This window comes from Bemisia tabaci, chromosome 2, assembly GCF_918797505.1.
Source record: "Bemisia tabaci chromosome 2, PGI_BMITA_v3".
Lineage (NCBI taxonomy): Eukaryota > Metazoa > Arthropoda > Insecta > Hemiptera > Aleyrodidae > Bemisia > Bemisia tabaci.
Window position 1 is genome coordinate 13,839,370 of NC_092794.1, and position 21,704 is coordinate 13,861,073.

At 38.8% G+C, this 21,704-nt stretch overlaps 1 protein-coding gene across 1 annotated transcript; it reads right to left on the minus strand.

Moving 5' to 3' along the window:
• Positions 1 to 16,764: 16,764 nt before the first annotated feature.
• Positions 16,765 to 19,562, minus strand: LOC140223998 (RNA-splicing ligase RtcB1-like). Its single transcript, XM_072296732.1, has 3 exons — positions 19,311 to 19,562; positions 18,293 to 18,423; positions 16,765 to 18,022 (listed from the first exon to the last, which is right to left on the minus strand). The coding sequence occupies exons 2-3, from the start codon at positions 18,339 to 18,341 to the stop codon at positions 16,905 to 16,907; spliced, it is 1,167 nt and encodes a 388-aa protein (XP_072152833.1). The 5' UTR covers positions 18,342 to 18,423; positions 19,311 to 19,562; the 3' UTR covers positions 16,765 to 16,904.
• Between the last annotated feature and the right edge of the window lie 2,142 nt (positions 19,563 to 21,704).

The window sequence follows — 21,704 nt, forward strand, 5'->3', positions numbered from 1 at the left end:
TCGGGACTTACTTCAAGGGGCTATTTTAAGGTATACCTCGGTCTAATTTTGTGTATAAATACTCGACGTACTACATCATGATATGATGCTCGGAAATGTTTAACCCTTGTCCTGCGCATCCAGAAATTATAAATTGATCGAGCGACTATCAGTCAGTCGAATCGCTCTCGCAAGCGCTCGTTAGTGCTGGAAATCCATCTTGAAACAGTTTTCGCTAAGTTTTGGAGCCTTTGAAGAGAAGAAGAAGAAATAAGAGAAAAAAGAGGGATGGTTATAACTTGGCAACAATAAAACGCGTGGTCGGTGTGCCTTTTGGAGCGAGCCGATTCTGCCTATTTGCTAGTTATTAATGTTTAGCGATGTTACCTCAATGGGACATCCCGATTCCCGGGCCGACTTATTTCGCAGACGCGCCGCGGCCCCCTATTTCATTTTATCAAATTGGACAAGGCAGGGGGTTACCTAGGGGGGTTCCTATGTCATATGAACATCCCGGAGCCCGCGCCCGAGCTAGCCCATTCTCGCGTCTCGCCCCTCCTCCATCATGAACGCCATTGCCTCCAGATTGGACTTATAACTCGAAAACTCCTACATTCCAGGGACCCTGAGTTTATTGAAACTTACTCAAATGAACGCTCAGGTCCAGTGCCTGAGCAAGTTAATTTCAGGACGCGCCGCTTACGGCCGGCCGCAGGAGTACATTCTTTAAAAGCCCCCTCTTTTTCTTCTTCTCTCCCTCTTTTTCTCTTTTTATTCTTCTTTTCCCGATTTCTCTCTTTTTTTCTTTCTCTTTTTCTCTCTTTTTCTATTTTCTCTATTTTCTCTTTATCTCTTTTTCTCTTTTTCCTCTTTTTCCTCTTTTATTTTCTCTCTTTTTCCTCTTTTTCCTCTTTTTCCTCTTTTTCCTCTTTTTCCTCTTTTTCCTCTTTTCCTCTTTTTCCTCTTTTTCCTCTTTTTCCTCTTTTTCCTCTTTTCTTCTTTTTCTGCTTTCTCTTCTTTTTTTCCTTTTTGTTTTTTTCTCTCTTTTCTTTTTCTTCTTTTTCTCTGATTTTTCTCTTTTTTCCATCTTGTTTTTCTAATTTCCTTCTCTTTTCACTCTTTTTTCTGTTTCTCTTCTTTTTTTCTCTGTTTTCCCCCCTCTTTTCCTCCCTTTTTCCCCGCTTTTACTCTTTTTTCCCCTCTTCTTTCTCTTCTTTTTTCTACTCTTTTTTCTCCTCTTTTTTTCTTTTTCTTCTTTTTTCTATCCTTCTTCTTAATCTTTTCTCTCTTTTCTTTCTTTTTTCTCTTCTTTTTTCTTTCTTTAAAAGCTCTTGCAAATACTTGCCGGGCCGTATTCATTGTCCTTCCTTAAGCATCTCCTTCCTTTAGAAAGGCCCCGTAGCCATAGCCAAAGTGCAAAACTCATCAGGATCTTTGTTTGAGACGTTGGAGACCTCCTGTCACGCTTTATATTCTCTTTCGGTTTCTGGTGAAAGTAATTCCTTGAACATTTCCTTGATTTTACACCCTGTTAGCAGAATGTTCGAACAGACAACGATACAACTATCTGTGGATGGTGGATGTGCATATTGCATATGAAAAATTCAAGGCGCGATGGCGTAAGTCGTGAGGCGACACCTCAATGGCAGCATAACGGAGCAATGCAATGCCAGTTCACGCATCGCACGATCGCGCCTTCAGTTTTGCAGACGCAACACGGACATCCATCATGTACGAATAGTTGTATCTCTGCGCCGTCATCAACGCGCCTCCTTCTGCTTTCTCAATTTCCATACCGTGTTTGTTTCCGTTTTTTTTTTTTTTTTACATTGTTTCTGTAATGGTGCTTCAAAGGCTATGCGAGCAACACAGCCGAAGATAGGAAAGAAGTAATCCGGCCTCGTTTTTTAACTCTACTCCCGAATCTCACTGGTAGCACAGAACAGAGTACTGCGAGTTCACGCCTTACGACTTACGACATCTCACCCAGAATTTTTCATGTGCAGTACGCCTATTCATCAATCACGAATAGTTGTATCGCGTTTTTATGTCGCTTATTTTTTCAATTTGAGATAAGTTAAGGTTAGAGATAAGTAAAGGTCTTAAGATCTTGTTTTGTGTGTAAACTTCACAAATTCGTCACTTTCAAAACGATTTGGGTGCTTACATCCTTAATTTCGCGAAGTAAGGTTTTAATCCTCTAGGCGTGTCCAAACAAATTAGCAGTGCCAAAAACACAAGTGATTTTCTGTAGAATTGTGTATTTAACCCCAGAATTTGTGCCCTAGAAAGTTTCATAATTTCATGAAGAGTCACGAGAGAGTTTTGCTGCGGGTAAACTGGACTTTTTTGACCAATCTGAGTGCTTAATCTAAAAATTGACGATTTGAACCTTCCAAACATTTTCAAACCATATTTAAAGATCTTAAGAATGTTGAATAATTTCAGTCGGATTAATTCTCAGATGCCCCAGATTTTTTTAAAATGCCAAATTCCAAGCCGGGCTAAATTGACCTGCATTTGAATTGATTGATTTTGATGGTTAATGAAATTGTTATTCTTATGTTTTGTAAGGTAAGAAATATTTTTCTTTTTGACATTCACCTTTTTGGTAACAAACTAGCGCTTTATCACTCACCCCTCATTCACCATATGTAACACCCCCCCCCCCCCCCCAGAAGAGATTATCGGGCCAATTTTTAGACGTGCGCCCTTTAGAGCGCTCGAGAGACCTTTAAACATTTGATCCCTTTTATCAACAGTATTATTGATTTGAACACATTATATCATAATTTGAGCAAACTTAACCTTAACTTATGTCAAATTGCAAAAATAGGAGACATATAAACGCGGTATAACTATTCGTGATTTGTGGATGTGCAGATTGAATATGTAAACTTCATGGCGCGATGGCGTGAGTCGCGAGGCATGAATTTGCAATTCTCCTTCTGTGCTACTAGTGAGATTCGGGAGAAGAATTAAAAAACGAGGCCGGATTACTTCTTTTCCTATCTTCGGCTGTATTGTTCGCATAGCCTTTGAAGCACCACTACAGAAACAATGTAAAAAAACGGAAACAAACACGGTATGGAAATAGAGAAAGCAGAAGGAGGCGCGTTGATGACGGCGCAGAGATACAACTATTCGTACATGACGGATGCCCGTGTTGCATCTGCAAAATTGAAGGCGCGATGGCTCGATGCGTGAGCTCGCAATGCTCCGCTCTATGCTGCCAAACCGGTGTCGGTCAGATACGGGAGAAAAAGTTTAAAAATGAGATCTGATTACATCTCTCCTATCTTCTGCTGTGTTGATTCTCGATTTTTTTCTTCTTTTTTTTAAATGTGATGCTTGCCTTTTGTCACGGTGTATTTCCAGACCTATATCTAAGGTTCTCTCCACGAAACGTTTCTGGCTTTGCCTATGCTACCCTCTCACCGGATTTTAAATCTCTCCGCTTTCTAGTACTAGTCTGTTCTCATATGTACAAAAATCCAGTCCCGTGTGCAACTTTCTGAAAAAAGTTGGCGAGTGGTATCAATCTCTTCGTTATGATGTCTAGAATCAGAATTTGGATGGTGATAACCTTGAAAATCGTGCAGGAAGCGCCTAAAGCCCAAAAACAAAATGGCGGCCGCTCGGTAGGCCTTATTTTTGAAAATTCCGTATTATGGCATGTGAGGTATCGATTCCTATGTTTTTTGGGTCGTAAAATCCGAATATGATGTTTAAAATACCCTCCGATCAAAAAAAATGTCGCAAATCCAACATGGCGGCTGAAAATACCCACCCGGCGCGAAAATCGCTGAGTTCTCATTTGGCCGTCTAGTAAGGCGGCCAATGATTGTATTGTGTGGTCCCAGGTTTCAAAACAGAGTTACAACTCACTGTACGGCCCATAAAAAAAAACCAAAATCCAATATGGCGGCCAAAATGGCCGCCGATCGAAACCTGTATTTTTGGTATCGGCGTATGGCGTCGAGTGGGGTATCGTTTCTGATGTATTTTGGGTCGCACATTACGAATATGAAGTCAAAAATTACTCTTGGCCAATATTGAAGCTCGTAAATTCAACATGGCGGCTAAAATGGCAGGCATGGATAGAATAAAAGCAATTACACACAGCGGTAGTCCTGATTTAATACATTTGTGGGGCCTCTCAAACCAAATTCAAAGTTAAAATTCATCTGATCACACGTATACGCCTTTGCCATCCATTTTGACACAATGAATGACTGCTCTTAAAGCAGTCTTGAATCTAGGAAGCACTCTGTTAGGCGTGCAAACTAGATATAATGACTGAAAAATCATGTTTTTTTTTCGTCGGATTACACATATTTTACTGGTATCTCTGTAATCGATAATTAGATATTGCAAAAATCAAACATTCCCGGTTTTTTTCACATAGAAGCACTTGAACACATAAACAAGAAACTGAAAGTACTCGGCGGTCTCATCGGAATCACGCTGAATGATAATGCTCGAAACAGATTTTTCCTTGTGTATCCTGAATTAGATAGAATTGCGAGCGAGACGGAAAAGTTACTAGGGAGAGAAAATCAACTTTCGTCGAAGCATCACGAGCTTTCTACAAAAATTCAAAAGCGCCAGGATGAAAACGTCCTAAAGATTAAAGCAGAATTTGAGAATACGACGAATCCTTTCCAGTGCAAGAATTCAGAGCTAACCCATATTCTCACGAATCGCGTTTTTCCGAAAGAGGTCTGCAATTTTGTCAATAATGTTGCAGAAATTGGCAAAACTGCTGAGAAACAATTTTTTTCTGAAAGAATTGAAAAAAAAACCACTCCGTTTTGGTCTCGTATGACAAAAATTAAAGATAATTCATTTGCATCGGCATCAAAAAAGATAAAAGTATGCCACAAAGACCGTCTAATTGTCATGAAAACGGATTTTTCTTTAATTTCAAGATTGTTAATTGCATCGCGACGTCGGCCTGATGTCGATGTAAAATTTAACATCAGCACATACGAGTTCTCCGCGTTGCCTAAATCATTATTTGGTCCCGACGGCAGAATGCTTCACTGCACAAATAAATCGAAACTCCTGTCCATTTTGGAATCTCTACCAGGAACTTCAATACAACAAGCAGATGAAGGAAATTCCTCATCAGTCACTAATGAATCGCCAGACTTGAGTGGAAAAAAAGCAGCCATAATAGACGGTATGGCTCTTTTACACTGCTACTTCAAGCCAGCAGGGCTCAAGACGTGCGAGGATCTCGCAAAGGATTTTTCCAACTGGTTGATTAAAAAATTCAGCTGTTACGATGAAACTCATATTGTTTTTGATACTTACCAAGCTAATTCTCTGAAAAATGACACAAGAGTACGCCGTCAGCAAGGTAATGAACCAATTCATTACAAAATATCAGCAGACATGAAAATTGCATCTATTTCAATGGGAAAACTTCTGGCCCATGACAAAACGAAGGATGATTTGACTAACTTCCTTTCTATTCAAATTTTGAAGTCAGCAAAGATTAAGAAGTTGAAATTTATTGTGAGTTGGAGAAACAACGTGCAATCTTCGGATGGCACCGATGTGCAGTGCCTTCAAACAACGCAAGAGGAAGCTGACACAAAAATGATTCTACACGGTGTTTTTGTCGCTACAAAAGGAGTAATTAGCACACACATATATTCACCTGATACAGATGTGGTAATTTTAGCTTTGCGACGCATCCCCATGCTCACCGCTGAAGTTGGAATGTTTATAGGGCAGGGTATGAAAAAGTTTATTGACCTACTTCCAATTTACAACGCCCTTGGACCTCTTAAAGCATCTGCTCTTGTAGGCTTGCATGCGCTGTCAGGCGCTGACATTACAGGATCCTTTGCACATAAGGGGAAACCAAAATGGTGGAAAACCTTTCAGTCCGCAGATAATGAATTATTGGAAGCATTAGTACAGCTTGGGAAAACATCGCTCCTACCTGAAGACGTTAGAGCACAGCTAGAGAAATGTGTTTGTCAGCTGTACCTTCCAAAGACCACATTAACAGATATAGGCGATGTAAGATGGTGGCTGTTCTCCAAAAAGCAATGCCAAGATGAAAATCTGCCTCCCACAAAAGCAGCCTTAAATCCAGCTCTTCTGAGAGCACACTTACAAGCTTTAGTTTGGAATCAGGATCTGGTTCAATTCCCTGAAACCCCTTCACCTATCAATTTTGGATGGCAAAAAGTTGAGGACAAATATGAGCCGATAACCTCAACTATTCCTTGCATTCCAGACTTGGTCTGGGAACTTTGCCGATGCAACTGTGTTAAAAAGCGCTGCACTTTACCTTGCGTCTGTAGGTCACAAGGGTTAAAATGCACAGAAATGTGCAAATGTGAAGGTGATGCTTCAAATTGTGACAACATAGAATCCTCCGATGATGAGGGAGAAGACGAAGAGGCCATTGATGAATCCAGCGACAGTTGTGATGAGTAAATCAATCAGAACTCAAGATATTTTCTCAGAGCTTCTATACTTAAAATGTTAATATGTTAAGGAAAAATTGGCAAGGTAACATGGTAATTGGTAAGGTACTAGGGTATGGCATGGTCATATAGTGTGGCATGGTACTATGGTAAGGTAATATTGTATGGCATGGTAATATTGTAAGGTAAGACGGTATGGCATGGTAATATGTGAAGGTATTTAATGATTTTGGGTAATTTGAGGCAAAATCTATATAACACAACTTTTAAATTGAAAATACATTTTTGTAATCATTGAAGGAAATACATCGAAAAACATGATTCATCTACTTTGCTTATTATTTATTTGCCCAAACACACATAAAATCTTCTAACAGTGTTAAGTCTTACTCGCTTGTCGGGTCCAGTTTTAGACTTTTGTGAGTATTTTGTACTTTTATTTTTATTCGCGGCCGATTAGCAGACTTTGCAGACAAATTCTCCTGGATACTCCGATAAGAAACTTCGCAAAAGGTAAGTACACCCTAAAATTTGATAGCCGTCCCGAGGATGCATGGTTTCACTACTTACCTCGACATCCACATTTTACGTGGTTATTTTATCATTTAAGATCGGCTATTGTAGCAGCCATTTATAGTGTCAAAGTGGATGGCAAAGGCGTATACGTGTGATCAGATGAATTTTAACTTTGAATTTGGTTTGAGAGGCCCCACAAATGTATTAAATCAGGACTACCGCTGTGTGTAATTGCTTTTATTCTATCCATGCCTGCCATTTTAGCCGCCATGATGAATTTACGAGCTTCAATATTGGCCAAGAGTAATTTTTGACTTCATATTCGTAATGTGCGACCCAAAATACATCAGAAACGATACCCCACTCGACGCCATACGCCGATACCAAAAATACAGGTTTCGATCGGCGGCCATTTTGGCCGCCATATTGGATTTTGGTTTTTTTTTATGGGCCGTACAGTGAGTTGTAACTCTGTTTTGAAACCTGGGACCACACAATACAATCATTGGCCGCCTTACTAGACGGCCAAATGAGAACTCAGCGATTTTCGCGCCGGGTGGGTATTTTCAGCCGCCATGTTGGATTTGCGACATTTTTTTTGATCGGAGGGTATTTTAAACATCATATTCGGATTTTACGACCCAAAAAACATAGGAATCGATACCTCACATGCCATAATACGGAATTTTCAAAAATAAGGCCTACCGAGCGGCCGCCATTTTGTTTTTGGGCTTTAGGCGCTTCCTGCACGATTTTCAAGGTTATCACCATCCAAATTCTGATTCTAGACATCATAACGAAGAGATTGATACCACTCACCAACTTTTTTCAGAAAGTTGCACACGGATGTACATATGAGAACAGACTATACGCAATACTTCCACAAAATCAACAAGAGAAATAAATCCAGAAGAGACCAACAACCCAGATAATACACCGCTAAAAGAAACAGAAACGAAGAAGAAATACAATATAAAATATAACCCAACAAAACAACTATTCGAAAAAATCGAACAAGAAAAATCAGCAGAAATAATCGTAAATAAAGAAGACTTTATAGAAAAACAACATAAACATTCAGGTTTAACAGAACAATCAGTCAAAAAAGATAAAGAGCAAAAAAGCACTAAACAAATTAAAAACAATAAACCAGATAAAAATAATTCGGAGTATACATTCACAGCAATTATTGGTAATTTAAATGAAATGACAACAGCACACGATCTAATATATGACATCAGCAACCTCAAAAAAGCAGGCATACAAATCTTCACGGAACCTAACAAAAATAGAGCCCAAAAAGATGGATTTTTCATAGATAAACAGAACAGAACAGCAGTCAAGACAAACAAAAATCTAACAGGACAAACATACGACTGGGAAAAACACAAGCATTTCATCAGCTTTAAATGGCACAATATTACAATAATCGGCTGCTATCTTTCACCCAATGATGCAACAGAAATCTTAGAAGAACAATTAGAAGAATTATCCCTCAAAATACATCAAACACCAGGAGAGAAAATCATAACCGGAGACCTCAACTGCAGATCTCCTTTATGGGGCGACAAAGAATTAAATACCAGAGGAAGAATATTAGAATCGTGGCTTTCAGCAATGGATCTAGTAACATGCAATCAAACAACAACATATACACCAACTTTCATCAACGCAAGGGGCGATTCAGTACCTGATATAGTCATATGTTCACCCGAAACAGAATCAAAACTAAAAATGCAAATAATAGAAGACATCAATTTAAGCGATCACCGATGTTTCACATTAGAATACAATCCACAACTCAAAACTAAAAATAAATCAGATCAAAAAATCAACAAATGGATCCTCGATCCCAAAAAATACCCAGATTTCTCAAAAAAATGTAAAGAACTAACAACACAACATCTAGAAAAAAATACATTATCACCACTGACCTGCGAAAAAATTATAATAGAAGCAGCAAACAAAACATTCAAATTCCAAAATACAAACCATAAAATCAACCCATACTGGTGGAATTCAGAAATTAAACAAACTAAGAAAAAATGCTTAAAAGCCCAGAGAAAGCTTATACGAGAAAGGAAAAAAGAACAAACTGAAAAAGAAACTTTCCAAGAATACCAAGAACTAAAGAAGAAACTCAAACATCAAATAACAAAATCCAAACAAGAAAAATGGACTGAAATAATAAAAGAACTGGATAACGACATATGGGGCAAGGCATACAAGATTTTTAGAAATAAACTGAAAAATCCACCAACACACGACACCAATACTCTGACTAAAAAAGAATTACTAGAAACAATAGAGAAATTATTCCCTGACCATGGCTACATACAATGGAAACGTACAAGAATACCCGAAGCAGAAATACCCCTAATAACAGACGAAGAATTACACTTGGCAATCAAAAGACAAAAGAGCTACAAAGCCCCTGGTCCAGACAACATAATCCCAATATTAAGCAAAATATACATAAATAGTAACTTCAAACCTTACAAAGATATGCTGAACTCACTTCTGAAAAAATGTGATTTTCCAGACTCCTGGAAAACTGCCCGACTAGCATTATTACCGAAACAATCCAAGAAAACTAACACTCCCAAAGCATATCGACCAATATGCATGCTAAATTCGATGTCTAAAATTTACGAATTCATACTAAACAAAAGACTCATACAATCATTCACCCCAAATACCGCACAATTCGGATTCAGGAACGGCAAAAACACATGTGATGCAATTCTCAAGATCAAAAAAATTTACGAACATCATACAAAAAACAGTAACACTCAAAGACGACTATTACTCCTACTCAATCTTGACATAAAAAACGCATTCAATTCAGTAAGCTGGACAGACATAATAGAGACCATGTATAAAAGAAACATCCCACCATACCTCATAGAAACCATGAAATCTTACCTAACGAACCGATACCTAACTTTCCCAGACTTTATAATAAAATTGAATTCAGGCGCAGCACAAGGAGGATGTCTATCACCGACAATTTGGATAATGATCTTTGACGAAATTTTGAATCTAAATACAACACCAAACACATTAAAGCAAGCATATGCTGACGATACATTATTGATGATCACAGGCATTAACGAAGACGAAATAAAAACAAAAACAAAACAATCACCATGCAGATAAAAGAGAAATTGCGAGAGAAAAAATTACTCACCGAAGATACTAAGACAGAAGCAATACTTCTTCATGGACCGAGAAAAGCAGAAAACATCGAAGTAACAATAGGAGAAGCGCAGATCACTGCTCGGACATCACTGACCTCCCTTGGTTTCCAACTTACAAGGGGTGTCAGGATGACCAAACACATCAAAGCAGCTTGTGAAAAAGCTAGAAAAGTAGCAACCCATTTCAGACCTCTATTACCGAATCTCCACGGTCCATCATTCATAAGAAGGAAAATAATGATCCAAGCTATAATGTCTATAATCTTCTACGGAGTGATAGTCTGGGCCCAAGATTGTAATCTGAAAAAGAATAAAGAAGAAATAAGAAAAACACTAAGACCACTCAAACTAGCATTATGTAGTGCATATCGAACAACATCAGACTTCGCCTTAAACATAATCTCAGGTATACCATCAGAAACCATTCTTATCCAGGAAAGAATAAGCAAATACATGAAAGAAGATCCAACAGAAATACATAAAGACAAGATGACAAGATGGAACTTAGAATGGTCAAAATCCCCAAATAAATGGATAAAAAGAGTCATACCAGAACTACACAACTGGATAAATAGAAGACATGGTCACCCAGATTTTTATCTAACGCAATTTCTCTCTAGTCACGGCGCATATGCTTATTATTTACATAGATTCAAGAAACGAAAAGACCCATATTGTCCATATTGCAAAAAAGACGGATTAGAAGTAAAAGACACACCCGAACACACATTTTTTATCTGTAACAACGTAAAACAAATGAAAGAAGATCTAGAAAAAACAATCAACACACCAACATTAACTCCGGACAATATAATCCCAACCATGCTGGATTCAAGAAGAAAATGGACTCTTATACATGCATACATCAAGAACATTCTACAAGGAAAACAACACGCACTCAATGACGAAAAAGAAGACGATAACTGCCAACCCACCTCCTCTCCCGAAGACATGCCACCCCAAGGCGATTCCGGGACAAACAAAAACACCTAAAGCAAAAAGAAGACAGAGGATCTTCATGAAACCAATTAGACATTAAGTAATTATCAATAAGCTTCAATGGGACAATGGGAGGAATTAATCATAATTGTATATAGGACTCTTTAAATAATTAGAATGTAACCTTAGGCCTTCAGGTGATACCCTGTCAAGTATCATTCCACCTTGTCATTCAATAAATAAAAATATTTGTTTTTAAAAAAAAAAAAAAAAAAAAAAAATACTTCCGTCCTCAGGAAAAACGCCGTATAAACATTACGAGTCGCCAAATTTCCTCCGGTAAAATGATCATTCTTGAGAGAAGTTATGAAAGTTTTTCCTTGAAGTTTTCAGAGACTCTAGGTACAATTGCGGGAAAAATTCTCTGCAAAATTGGATGGATAATAAAGGATACGGATCCATAAATTCGCTAGAAAATTTGATTTTTATCACAAGAAATTTGGCAACGCCTGAAGGTACATAGGCGTTCTTCCTTAGCAAGGCAGAATAGTGCTCGATTTCTATTGGCCAAAGATGCTCTTAATGTCTTGTCCCTTCTTTCTGTACCCGGTGGATCTCTGCAATCTTATTTTTTCACACTTTTCATTGCGAGAGTCGAGTTGTGGTGTAAAACCTGCCAATAGAACGTGAGAGGGCGAATGGAGCGGGGGGCCGGAGATTCAAATATTTATGTTTACTTATCAAATTGATCTGACTGAAATTACACACCCCCGGACGGAAAATCGTGATCCGGGATGATGGCGGATTTTGACACGCGTCAGCAACTCAGCAACTCCTCCACGGAGCCGGCATGCCGTGGCCTTCTCTCCGCCTTTTGAGCACCATCCACAATGCTGTCGTGCTAAGGAAAAACGCCGTATGAGCATTCGAATGTTGCCAAATTTCCTCTCAAAAATATTTATTTTTGAAGGAAGTTATGAATATTTCTTTGAAATTTTCAGACTTTTTAGATCAAATTACGAATGAAATCCTCCGAAAAATCGGAAGAGGAATATTCACAAATTTTCCTGAAAATTCGTAATTTTTCGAAAAAAATTTGGCAACGCCTTATGGCTCATACGACGTTCTTCCGTTGCAAGGTAGAATCGGTAACATTTGCGCCATGTTGTCAAACTATTCCATTCTCTCTTTCAAAGTGGTCTTGAAGCAAAATTAAAAAAAAAAAAAAAAAAAAAAAAAAAAAAAAAAAAAAAAAAAAATAATGCGACGAAAATGTACCCTCAAATGATTTGCAGGGGCTGAGTCGATGGTGCGTGCGGACTGAATACCGCGAAAAAGCAAAATTTTGGCTGATCCTAATTTCGAGATACCGCAATTTGAAATTGTCATAGAAAATGCAGGGTTTCTACGGATTTTGATAAGCTTTTTCATTTATTTGTCCATTGAATCGGTGGTGATTGGTTCACGATTTTAATTTCCATCATACTCTTGTTTTTTAACCGAACACTTCGCCTTCAGCTGCGTCTGCAGCAATGGCTGTTACGAATATGTTGTGCGTGCCGATCTCAGCTCATTACATATTTGACACTTTGAAGGCGTTTAATGTGCGAAAGCAGAGCACTCTGTTGGAGACCAACAGTAGTGAGATTGAAGGAATCTATTAATCAATACTTTGTCCCTTCTCCGACAGATTGCGCTACTTGTGCACATAAAACGCCTTCAGAGAGTCAAGTATGTAATGAACTAAAATCAGCACGCACAACGTATTCGTAACAACAATTGCTGCGGACGCAGCTGAAGGCGAACTGCTTCCGCACATAAAACGCCTTCAGAGAGTCGAGTATTTAATGCGCTGAAATCAGCACGCTCAACATATTCGTGAGAACAATTGCTGCAGACGCAGCAGAAGGTGAATTGTTCAGTTAAAAAAAAAGAGTATGATAGATAGCCTGCATGTAACGAGAAGGAGTGTATTCGATCGACATGAATCGAACGAAGAATAAAAGCGTGAACCTAACACCACCGATTCTCATAGATTAAGAGAGGAAATGATGGATTATTTATAGGGTGTATCGTGGATTGCCGTTGATTACCTACCTTCTTTGTTCATTGCAATCACCCTCTTCCACCAGTAGGAGTCTATCCCAAATTCTTCTTCCAAATCCATTTTGTCTTCTTTGTCTATAGCTTTGTCTATGGATTTCAATAATCAGCCTGCTGCAAGCAAGGGGAAAAGGATGGCTTTGCGAGAGCTCGCTCGTCAGCTCCGTCCAGATGCGGATCTAGCAATTTGGCAACACCGGGTTTTCTCCATTTAAAACTATGTTAAGTAATCGATTCTTGTCGGAGCACCTGGCCCCTCCAAGAATCGATACATTTCCATAGGTTTAAATGGAGGGAACCCGGTGTTGCCCAATTGCTGGATCCGCCTCTGGCTCCGTCACATCCATTCTGTGGGTTTTTCGTTGGCAGATTACCATAATCGTGGCAGATTATCAGCGATTTACGTCAAAGGTGAAATAAATTAGCGGAACCAACGGGGGGACTTAAAGGGACGGGGCTCCCGCGGGATAGAGAATCCCGCTCCACTCCGGTCCGGGCGTTCATGTAAGTCAGCTTAGTTTTCTGCAATAATGTGCTTGATAAACTTAATTAAGACCCACTCCGCACTAATGAAGTAATGAATTCTGGCGCTAAAGCATACTGCACTAATTAACTGCACATTACACAGGTCTGTACCCCCCCCCCTCGTCCCCCCCCCTCCCTGAAGATTTCCCCGGATCGTCACGAAGCATCCTCTAAATCAGCTTAGGCCATGTTGCCAATTTTTACATTTAGAGCTGGATTGTTTTGTATCCTTGGCTGCACTTACCGCCGCGCCATGTAGAGTACCTATACTGAGAGAGTATGGCCACTGGTGTTACCACCTCTGATTGGCTCAGCCATCTTAGGCTGAATGGAGCCCTTAGGGCCCAAAAATGGCGGACGCCATAAATTAATGTAATGCAAAATGACTCAAAATGTAATTTTCTTTGCTTATCGTAACGAGAAATTTACCCCAATGCACTATTGCGACTTCTTTACATATTTTTAAGGCTAATCGTGAGCAATTTTTGAGAAAAATTATCTTAGATGTAGTAAGGTTGGCAGCAAGTGCGGCTGGTGATAACCGTCAAAAGTTGGCAATGACCCCCCTCCCATCCACAAAAACCAGAGCAAAGCACCGCCATTTTTGGGTCCTAAGCCTCTCCATGGGGCCCAGTGGCCATACTCTCTCAATATAGGTACTCTACCGTCATGTGCCTAGGAGCCATTCATAAAATGTGTAACGCTGAAAATCTTATTTTTTACTCCTTTTTTACCTCGTAACACACCTGTAACCTGTAACTCAAGCCTAAACCCCCCTCCCCCTGAAAGAGTACTTGAACCTTTAGCTTGTGTCACACTATCAAAATACTCCATCAAAATATCAAGGTCAGGTGTTGTGATTGGCTTATTTGATGACTTGGACCAATCACAGCACTTGACCTTGACATTTTGATGGAGTATTTTGATAGTGTGATACGGGCTTATGATTGATCCCCTCTTCCCTTAGCATAAGCAAAAGCAATCTACATAGGTCAGTCATTCCCGAGGATGAGTTCACTCTTGTTCACTCGAGGTGAGAACTCTACTGCGTTGTGACGAGGAATAGTCCGTTTTTGCGGCGAGAAATTTGAATGCAATGTGTTTCTCATGGAAGCGGCTGTTAAAGTATTACATTAATTTTTCACGTGCTTCAAAAGTATTTCAAAATGCTTCTCGGTCAAATATTGCGCACAACATTTCAAAACCTGGCGTACTACGTAGCGCGATAAGATGCTCGAAAATTTTTGAAGAAATGCCCTGGAATCCTGAAATTATCAATTAATCGACGGACCATTGAATTTCTCTCAAAAGTGCCTTAAATTTACCTTGCGCACGATTTTAAAGGACCGACAACATTTTTCGTGGTTACAATCCCTTCCGCAAGAAGAAAAACAAAGATGACTTTTTCAAAAAAGAGGAAACTACTGTAGTTAAAGAAAATCGCAGTTTTTTTCGATATTTTCGATATTGGCCCATGTTGAAAACTCCGGAGATGTACCTATCCCTCGCAATACTGAGTGTTCATATGTGATTTTTGCTGTGGATCGCGTCAGCGGCGAGGCGCAAACAGTGGAGATTCTAGAGAGTTGGCAACATTGATTTTCCTCCATTCAAATGTATGTAAAACAATCGATTCTTAGTGAGGCAGCTCGCCTCATCTAAAATCGATATTGTCAATGGATTTAAATGGAGTAAAAACAGTATTGCCAACTTGTAAAATCGCCACTGGGCGTGAATCATTGACAACTCGATCGACTTCTAATTTAAAGCTATGGAAAATAATCGATTATCAAGTATTATATTACGTGAAGACCGTGATAAGTAATCGATCTTATTTCACAAGTTCAAATGGGAAATCAATCGATTCATCGTAACAAGCGTTGCGCCTCCAACGCATACGCGCCCTGAGTTCTGCCGTGCTAAGGAAGAGCACCGTATGAGCCTTCAGACGTTGCCAAATTCCCTTCGACAAATCGGGAATTTTCGGGAAAATGTGCGAGCATTTTTCTTCCGATTTTTTCCGAATTTAGTTCAAAATTTGACCTAAAATTTCTGAAAATTTTGAAGTATTATATATACATGATTCCCTTCAAAAATAAATATTTTCTGAGAGGAAATTTGGCAACATCCGAAGGCTCATACGGCGTTCTTCCTTAGCGCGGGAGTGTTGGACTCGGGATGAGAGAGCAAGGTGTCCGCTGTCCACAGTTCGATGTCCGATGGTGAGTTCCTGGTCGGAGCGAATGGCGATAAATCAAAACCGAGGCACGGTATCACTGCATCTCGAAGGTACCAACATGTCAGCGCGAAATTATACTGTAACGTTTTTGCTCGTAAATCAAGCGCCTTGATCACCCGCTAATTTTTGCACGGGCCGTCGCGTCGCCTCGCCGGTGTTGCCTCAAAATGATTCCCGCTTTTTCCACGAATCAGCTGATTTAGTGACTCTCAACATCAGGTACATTGACGTTGCCCGCTGATACCGCTTTCTAACGCTTTTGCGTTTTCCGTGTGTTCTCTGCATTTGCTCAAACGATATAAAAAATATCGATTGGTTGATACTGTGCTTCGCCAACTGGGGGATTCGTATCTCATCTGTAGATATAAGGTAAATAGGACGGATTCAATTGGTAAATGTACGCTTTCCATGGTTTTTCATGCAGGGTTGCAAAGAATAGGCGGGTCAGGGAAAATCCGGGAAAGTCAGTGAAGAGCCACGGAATTTCGCTCCGAGTTGGAGAAACTCTCAGGACTGCTTCTCAGCAGCTAAAACCACCAATGCATCTAAATATTTACACCTATCAGTTCTTAATTAGATTTTTCCTGGATTTTCCTCAAATTTTTCTTACTCTGTAACTCTGGCATGGAAAAATTTACAATATTTCCAGGCAGCATGTAAATTGTCGTTTTTGGGTCAATTGTAAATTTCAACTTTACACATACAATTATGGTGCTTCAGAGGAGACATACGAATTACCAAGACAAATCATCGATTGATATCAAGGAATTGAAACCAATTTTGGAAGAAACGAAATAAAAATACTACCTTATGTTTTTGTGAAAATTGTATCGTGTTGATTCATGATATTAAATGTCGGCTACAAGCGAATATAAGTCTCAACAAAATTACACCTTTAGTTATGACTAGTTTAAACATGGTAAAAGTCTTCCAAGGTAAATCCTTAAAAAAATATTAAAAACCTTTCCAGTTAATGATAGGCTTTAAGAGTTTTATTATTTTTACGCTATCTTTTTGATACTTCATAACTTCTGATACGTCCTTATAAACAAAAGGGCTTTCATCAATCGTTTTCGAATTTATTGGAGCCACGATACCCTCCATGGCCTCTTTAAACTGTTCTAATTCGACATTTTTTTGGGCCTGGGTCCGAGACATCTTCCTTCCAGCTCCATGAGAAGAGCTACATAGAAAATCCTCATTGCCCAACCCTTCTACAAGGTAACATCCATCTTTCATGTTGCCAGGTATCACACCACGCTCACCTTTATCAGATGAGGTTGCACCCTTTCGATGCAAGTATAGATCATTTCCCAAATCGATGCAATGATTGTGGTTCTTATTTGTCCATAAATTTTTCATGGTATCGTACTCGATACCTGTTATAGATTTTATTGCTTTTTCAACTTTTATGGCCATTGTGAGCCTGTTCAACAAGGCGAATTTCAGGCAATATTTTTGATAAAGCATGTATTCATTTCTTAAAGCTGGACTTTTGATAGCATACGTTGCTTCGTACCCTTTCTGCTTGCCTGAGACAGCTTTCATAAAATGAGTGGCAATAAAGTGGCCAACACCTCTCGAACCACTGTGAATGACCAACCAAGTTTCACAATCATGTGTCAATATTTCGATGAAATGATTACCTGAACCTAAAGTCCCTAAGTTTGGTTTTGATCTACTTCTTACAGTTTTACATAGTTTAGGTAATTTTGTAGACTCCTTTAGTTTTCGATTTTCTTTGCATAATTCATCAATCATAAAATCTGGGCGATTTTTCTTGTTATAGTGACCAGCCCCCATTGGTATGTCCCTGTTGACTTGATTGAATAATTGCTCGGCATGCTGTTGTATTATTTTCTGCTCATTTTTGTTAACTGATATCACGACAGCAATCATGCCACACCCAATATCATATCCGACCCAGGATGGTACAACAACTTTTTTCGTTTTAATGACAGCACCTATAGGGGCGACGTAGCCAGTATGAGCATCTGGCATCAGTGCTGCTTGCACGACAAAATCTTTACTGCAACAGTCGTTGAATTGCTTTAGAGCCTCCTCTTCCAAAGCTGGACAGAAATTTTGTATTTTTTTAGACATTTCTCAATGATATGTTCAAAATGATTGCGTAACGTTCTTTCAAAAATTTTGATTCTCTGAATGTCGTTTTTAAATTTTTTCAATGAAAATTCTCTAAAGTTTATAAATATTTAAGAGCATAAAATATCAGCAAGTCACTGTTGAAATTATAATTGTGTTAACACCTTGTATGATTATTGGATGCGTTACATGATACGTTCCAGTAGTTGCTCGGACATTTTATAAGATTTTCTTATTACCTTGTGTCGAGACGCTGATGCCTAACGCAAATGTAGCAAAGCAGTTCATACTTCCATGGATTTTGTTAGGTTCTATTTCCACTTTTAGATAAGAGCCTCTATTGTGTTTCTCAGCTTTAAATTAATACTACCTACAACAGACAATTTCACATCAGGAAAAGAGGGGTGCATATGGCTGTGATGCATTGTTATTATATTTGTATAAATCATTCATTCATTTTTGTGTGAGTGAGCCAGTGCGTCGTGCTACATGATCTCTAAATTACTAGGGACTCACATAGATCCGTACCTAAGTAACATTGTGCCGGCCAAAAAAACGGCTTATGAGCATAGAAATAAGTCATGTGGAAAATCAGTGGAAAACATGTGGAAAACACATTTTCAGTGCTATTTCTCTGGACTGGAACGAAAGAATGGGCGCTAGAAAATACTAATTCAGTTCCATGTATGTAAAGTTCAAGGAAAGGGACTGAAAAGGATGCTGATCGAATAAAACTGACGCACCTCTTGATTTAAATAATCTCACAGCATGAGACAAGTTAAAACTCCTTAAATACAACACTCCAACGCCTGATTTCTGGAATTAGATGCCAATAAGCGTAATTTTAGGAAAGTAGGAAACTGATATACATTAGTTCATTTTGGTTTTGTGTGCACTTGCTCTTTTCAAGATTAATCATCCTTAAAATTAAAGTGTATACAGGTAAAAATTGTATATATTTTTTTCAACTTTTTCTCTTGTTTTGCTTTTCTTAGGTTTATCCAAGAGTTATAACTGCGGTATGGAAATAAGGTTGAAATGGTGCAGTCAAGCACCTCTCAGATTATATACATTGGTAGACTATTATTATTACTGAGAAACCGTAAAAAGTCTGGCCGAGTTACCAAACACTTTTTTTTTCCATCCTAAGTTGACGTCTCCTTCAAAATATAATGTTATTATGAAAGCATTTACGTATTAGACATACAATGAATTTATTTCGCACTAAAAATTGAATGGTATTAAACATAGACTTACGTTTAGGTGATGAGCTCTTGCCGATATACTTTGCACCATTAAGAGCTTTTCGAATTTTTAGGATCTCAACAAACTATTAGTTAACCAATCGTCTTTCACTAAAAATTGAACTTTCTTATGCCTTTCACTGTTGAATGATTTAAAACATCTCATGAAATCAGCTCAACTCGAAATAAAATAGTTAGCATCACAGTGCTTCAATGCTCTCTAATGTAAAACAAAATGACTTTTCATATAAATAAGCCGTAACTAAGCCGACCAACTGATGAAATATTGATTGCTTTAATGTGATTGTATCAGTTTGGAGATATGATGCTCAAGGGTGATAAATAGTTTGACTGTATCTCTACAAATCAACTTACCTTAATTTGGTCATTCCTCATCGTTGTCAATGAAGCTTCATATTTAGGGACGTCAAAAACCTTGAACATGCATGCTTCCTATTTTTTTTATATAATTTGAAGATCCGATAAATGATTATTTCAACCTTGAAAATTTTGTTGACTTGAAGCTTCGGTTTCTACTCATTCAGAAATTCATGAGAAAAATGAGAGACTGCATTTTTTATCATGATTTGAGAATGGGTTTTATGAGGTATATTTGGTGAAATAGCCAATACAAACACCAGCCTCTCAGTCGGTGATCTACCTTCAGCTCTCGAGGACGAGACTTTTCTCGGGTCATTATGTTTGAGAGAGAAGAGGAACGCCATTGCCCCTCTCCTCCCCCCTGAATTGCGAATTTAATAATTTAGGGGATAATGTTGGTCATGGTCAGTTCAGATCAATTTTATGACTTTTTTCGAGACGTTTTGAAGTTTTGCCTCTTGGCAACAACTTTTGCTTCCCCTCTCAGAGACTTCCCTAAACTGTGACACTGACATCGACAACTGACAGTGACTACTCGGTAAAGCATAAAGTATTACGAGGAAGTAAAGGCGCTCTAAGCCGAGTTACAGTTTGCACATTTTCTACAATGAAATCTTCATTATGATGATCCTAATCATTGCAATTTGCCGAGGCGATAAAGAAAGCCACAACGGGAAAAATCAATTCGTCATATATAAACCTAAATAACCGTGAACTTGGCATCATTGAAATTTGTTTTGACATACAAGGAACAACAGATAAAAACTCAGCGGAAGCTATGAAAAGGTTCGTTTCGTTCCTTGTATTTTTTGTGCGCATCTTATCGGGACTTCAGAATTTAGCCGGTGTTATTAGCAATAATCGCCTCGGAGAAGGGTGTCTCGTGTCCGACAGGTATTGAGTGGGCGGGCTGAAGTAATGGAAATTTCTTCTGATGATATACTTGAAAAAATACGCGCTTGAGACCTGGAGCGAGAGACATTTGGACTTCATTTTGCAATGAGGAACTGCAACCTCTGGCTCGGTGTAGAAACAACCAATGTGCCATTTGTTTTCCTTTACACATACGTGTTTTGACGGATGAGCCAGAAATTGTAGTTCTTAATTACAAAACGGAGTCCATTTCAACCGTGGATGGTGTTCTCTCGCCATCGCGGTTCCGACTCATCGATTTCTTCGATTTTTCCTCCTCTCGATGGCGCGAAAAACGAATCTCAAACTTCTCTTTCAACAAAGATTCACGCGTTCCGTATTGTATTATCGACGCCTTCAGATTTACGCGATACTTCACCGCTCACTCTAGAGTTAGAATATTTGTATCATAAACTGTCGTGCAGAATTTTGCGCTTTTCGGACATATATGAAGTATGTCTCGCATTTCGTCAGAAAAACATTTAAGGAAACTAATAGCAATATGTTAAACACACGACAGTATAACATTGTAAATTCATAGAAAATATACAATCTTTTTTTGGTTTCCTCTACCTCACGTTGTTCTAAATACAACTAGTTTCGAATTGTAAGCAACATTTTTTCGACATTTATTTACACTGAAAGTAATGAGTACCTACAGTGAAATTACTAATACAATTACATTAAAAAAATTACTCTCGGCTCGGTGGAAAAAACTGTTGTTTTCTAACTTATGAATTGAATTTGGAAAGCTTTAATGCGCCCATCGTATTCTGCTAAGATAAAGTGTATTGTGATGCTTCATATGTACCATGTCTTATGGCTCATTGAGAATATCTCACTCATCGGCCTAGAGGCCTTACGGCAACATACATCGTTGAGCTGAGGTTACGGTGTATCGCACGGACCTCAGCCCCAGATGGCAGAGCCCAAGCCGCCGTGTCGTTACAGACTTACAGGCTTGTAAATAATATTTTAATTAATGTAACAACTTTATAGGGTCTCGGGTCCCTAAATCAACGGCCGCCTCGGATGGTGTGAAGAGGGCCTAAGTTGCTCGTAATTGCGCATACGCGCCTGGGATCTCCTAGATTTATTCAACGCAAGTAATACA

Coding starts and splice junctions, on each gene's coding strand:
- LOC140223998 (XM_072296732.1), bottom strand. CDS start 18,341: ATGAACTGCTTTGCTACATTTGCGTTAGGCATCAGCGTCTCGACACAA. Junction 18,023..18,292: donor CATCAGCGTCTCGACACAAG/GTAATAAGAAAA, acceptor ATTTCTGTCCAG/CTTTGGAAGAGGAGGCTCTA.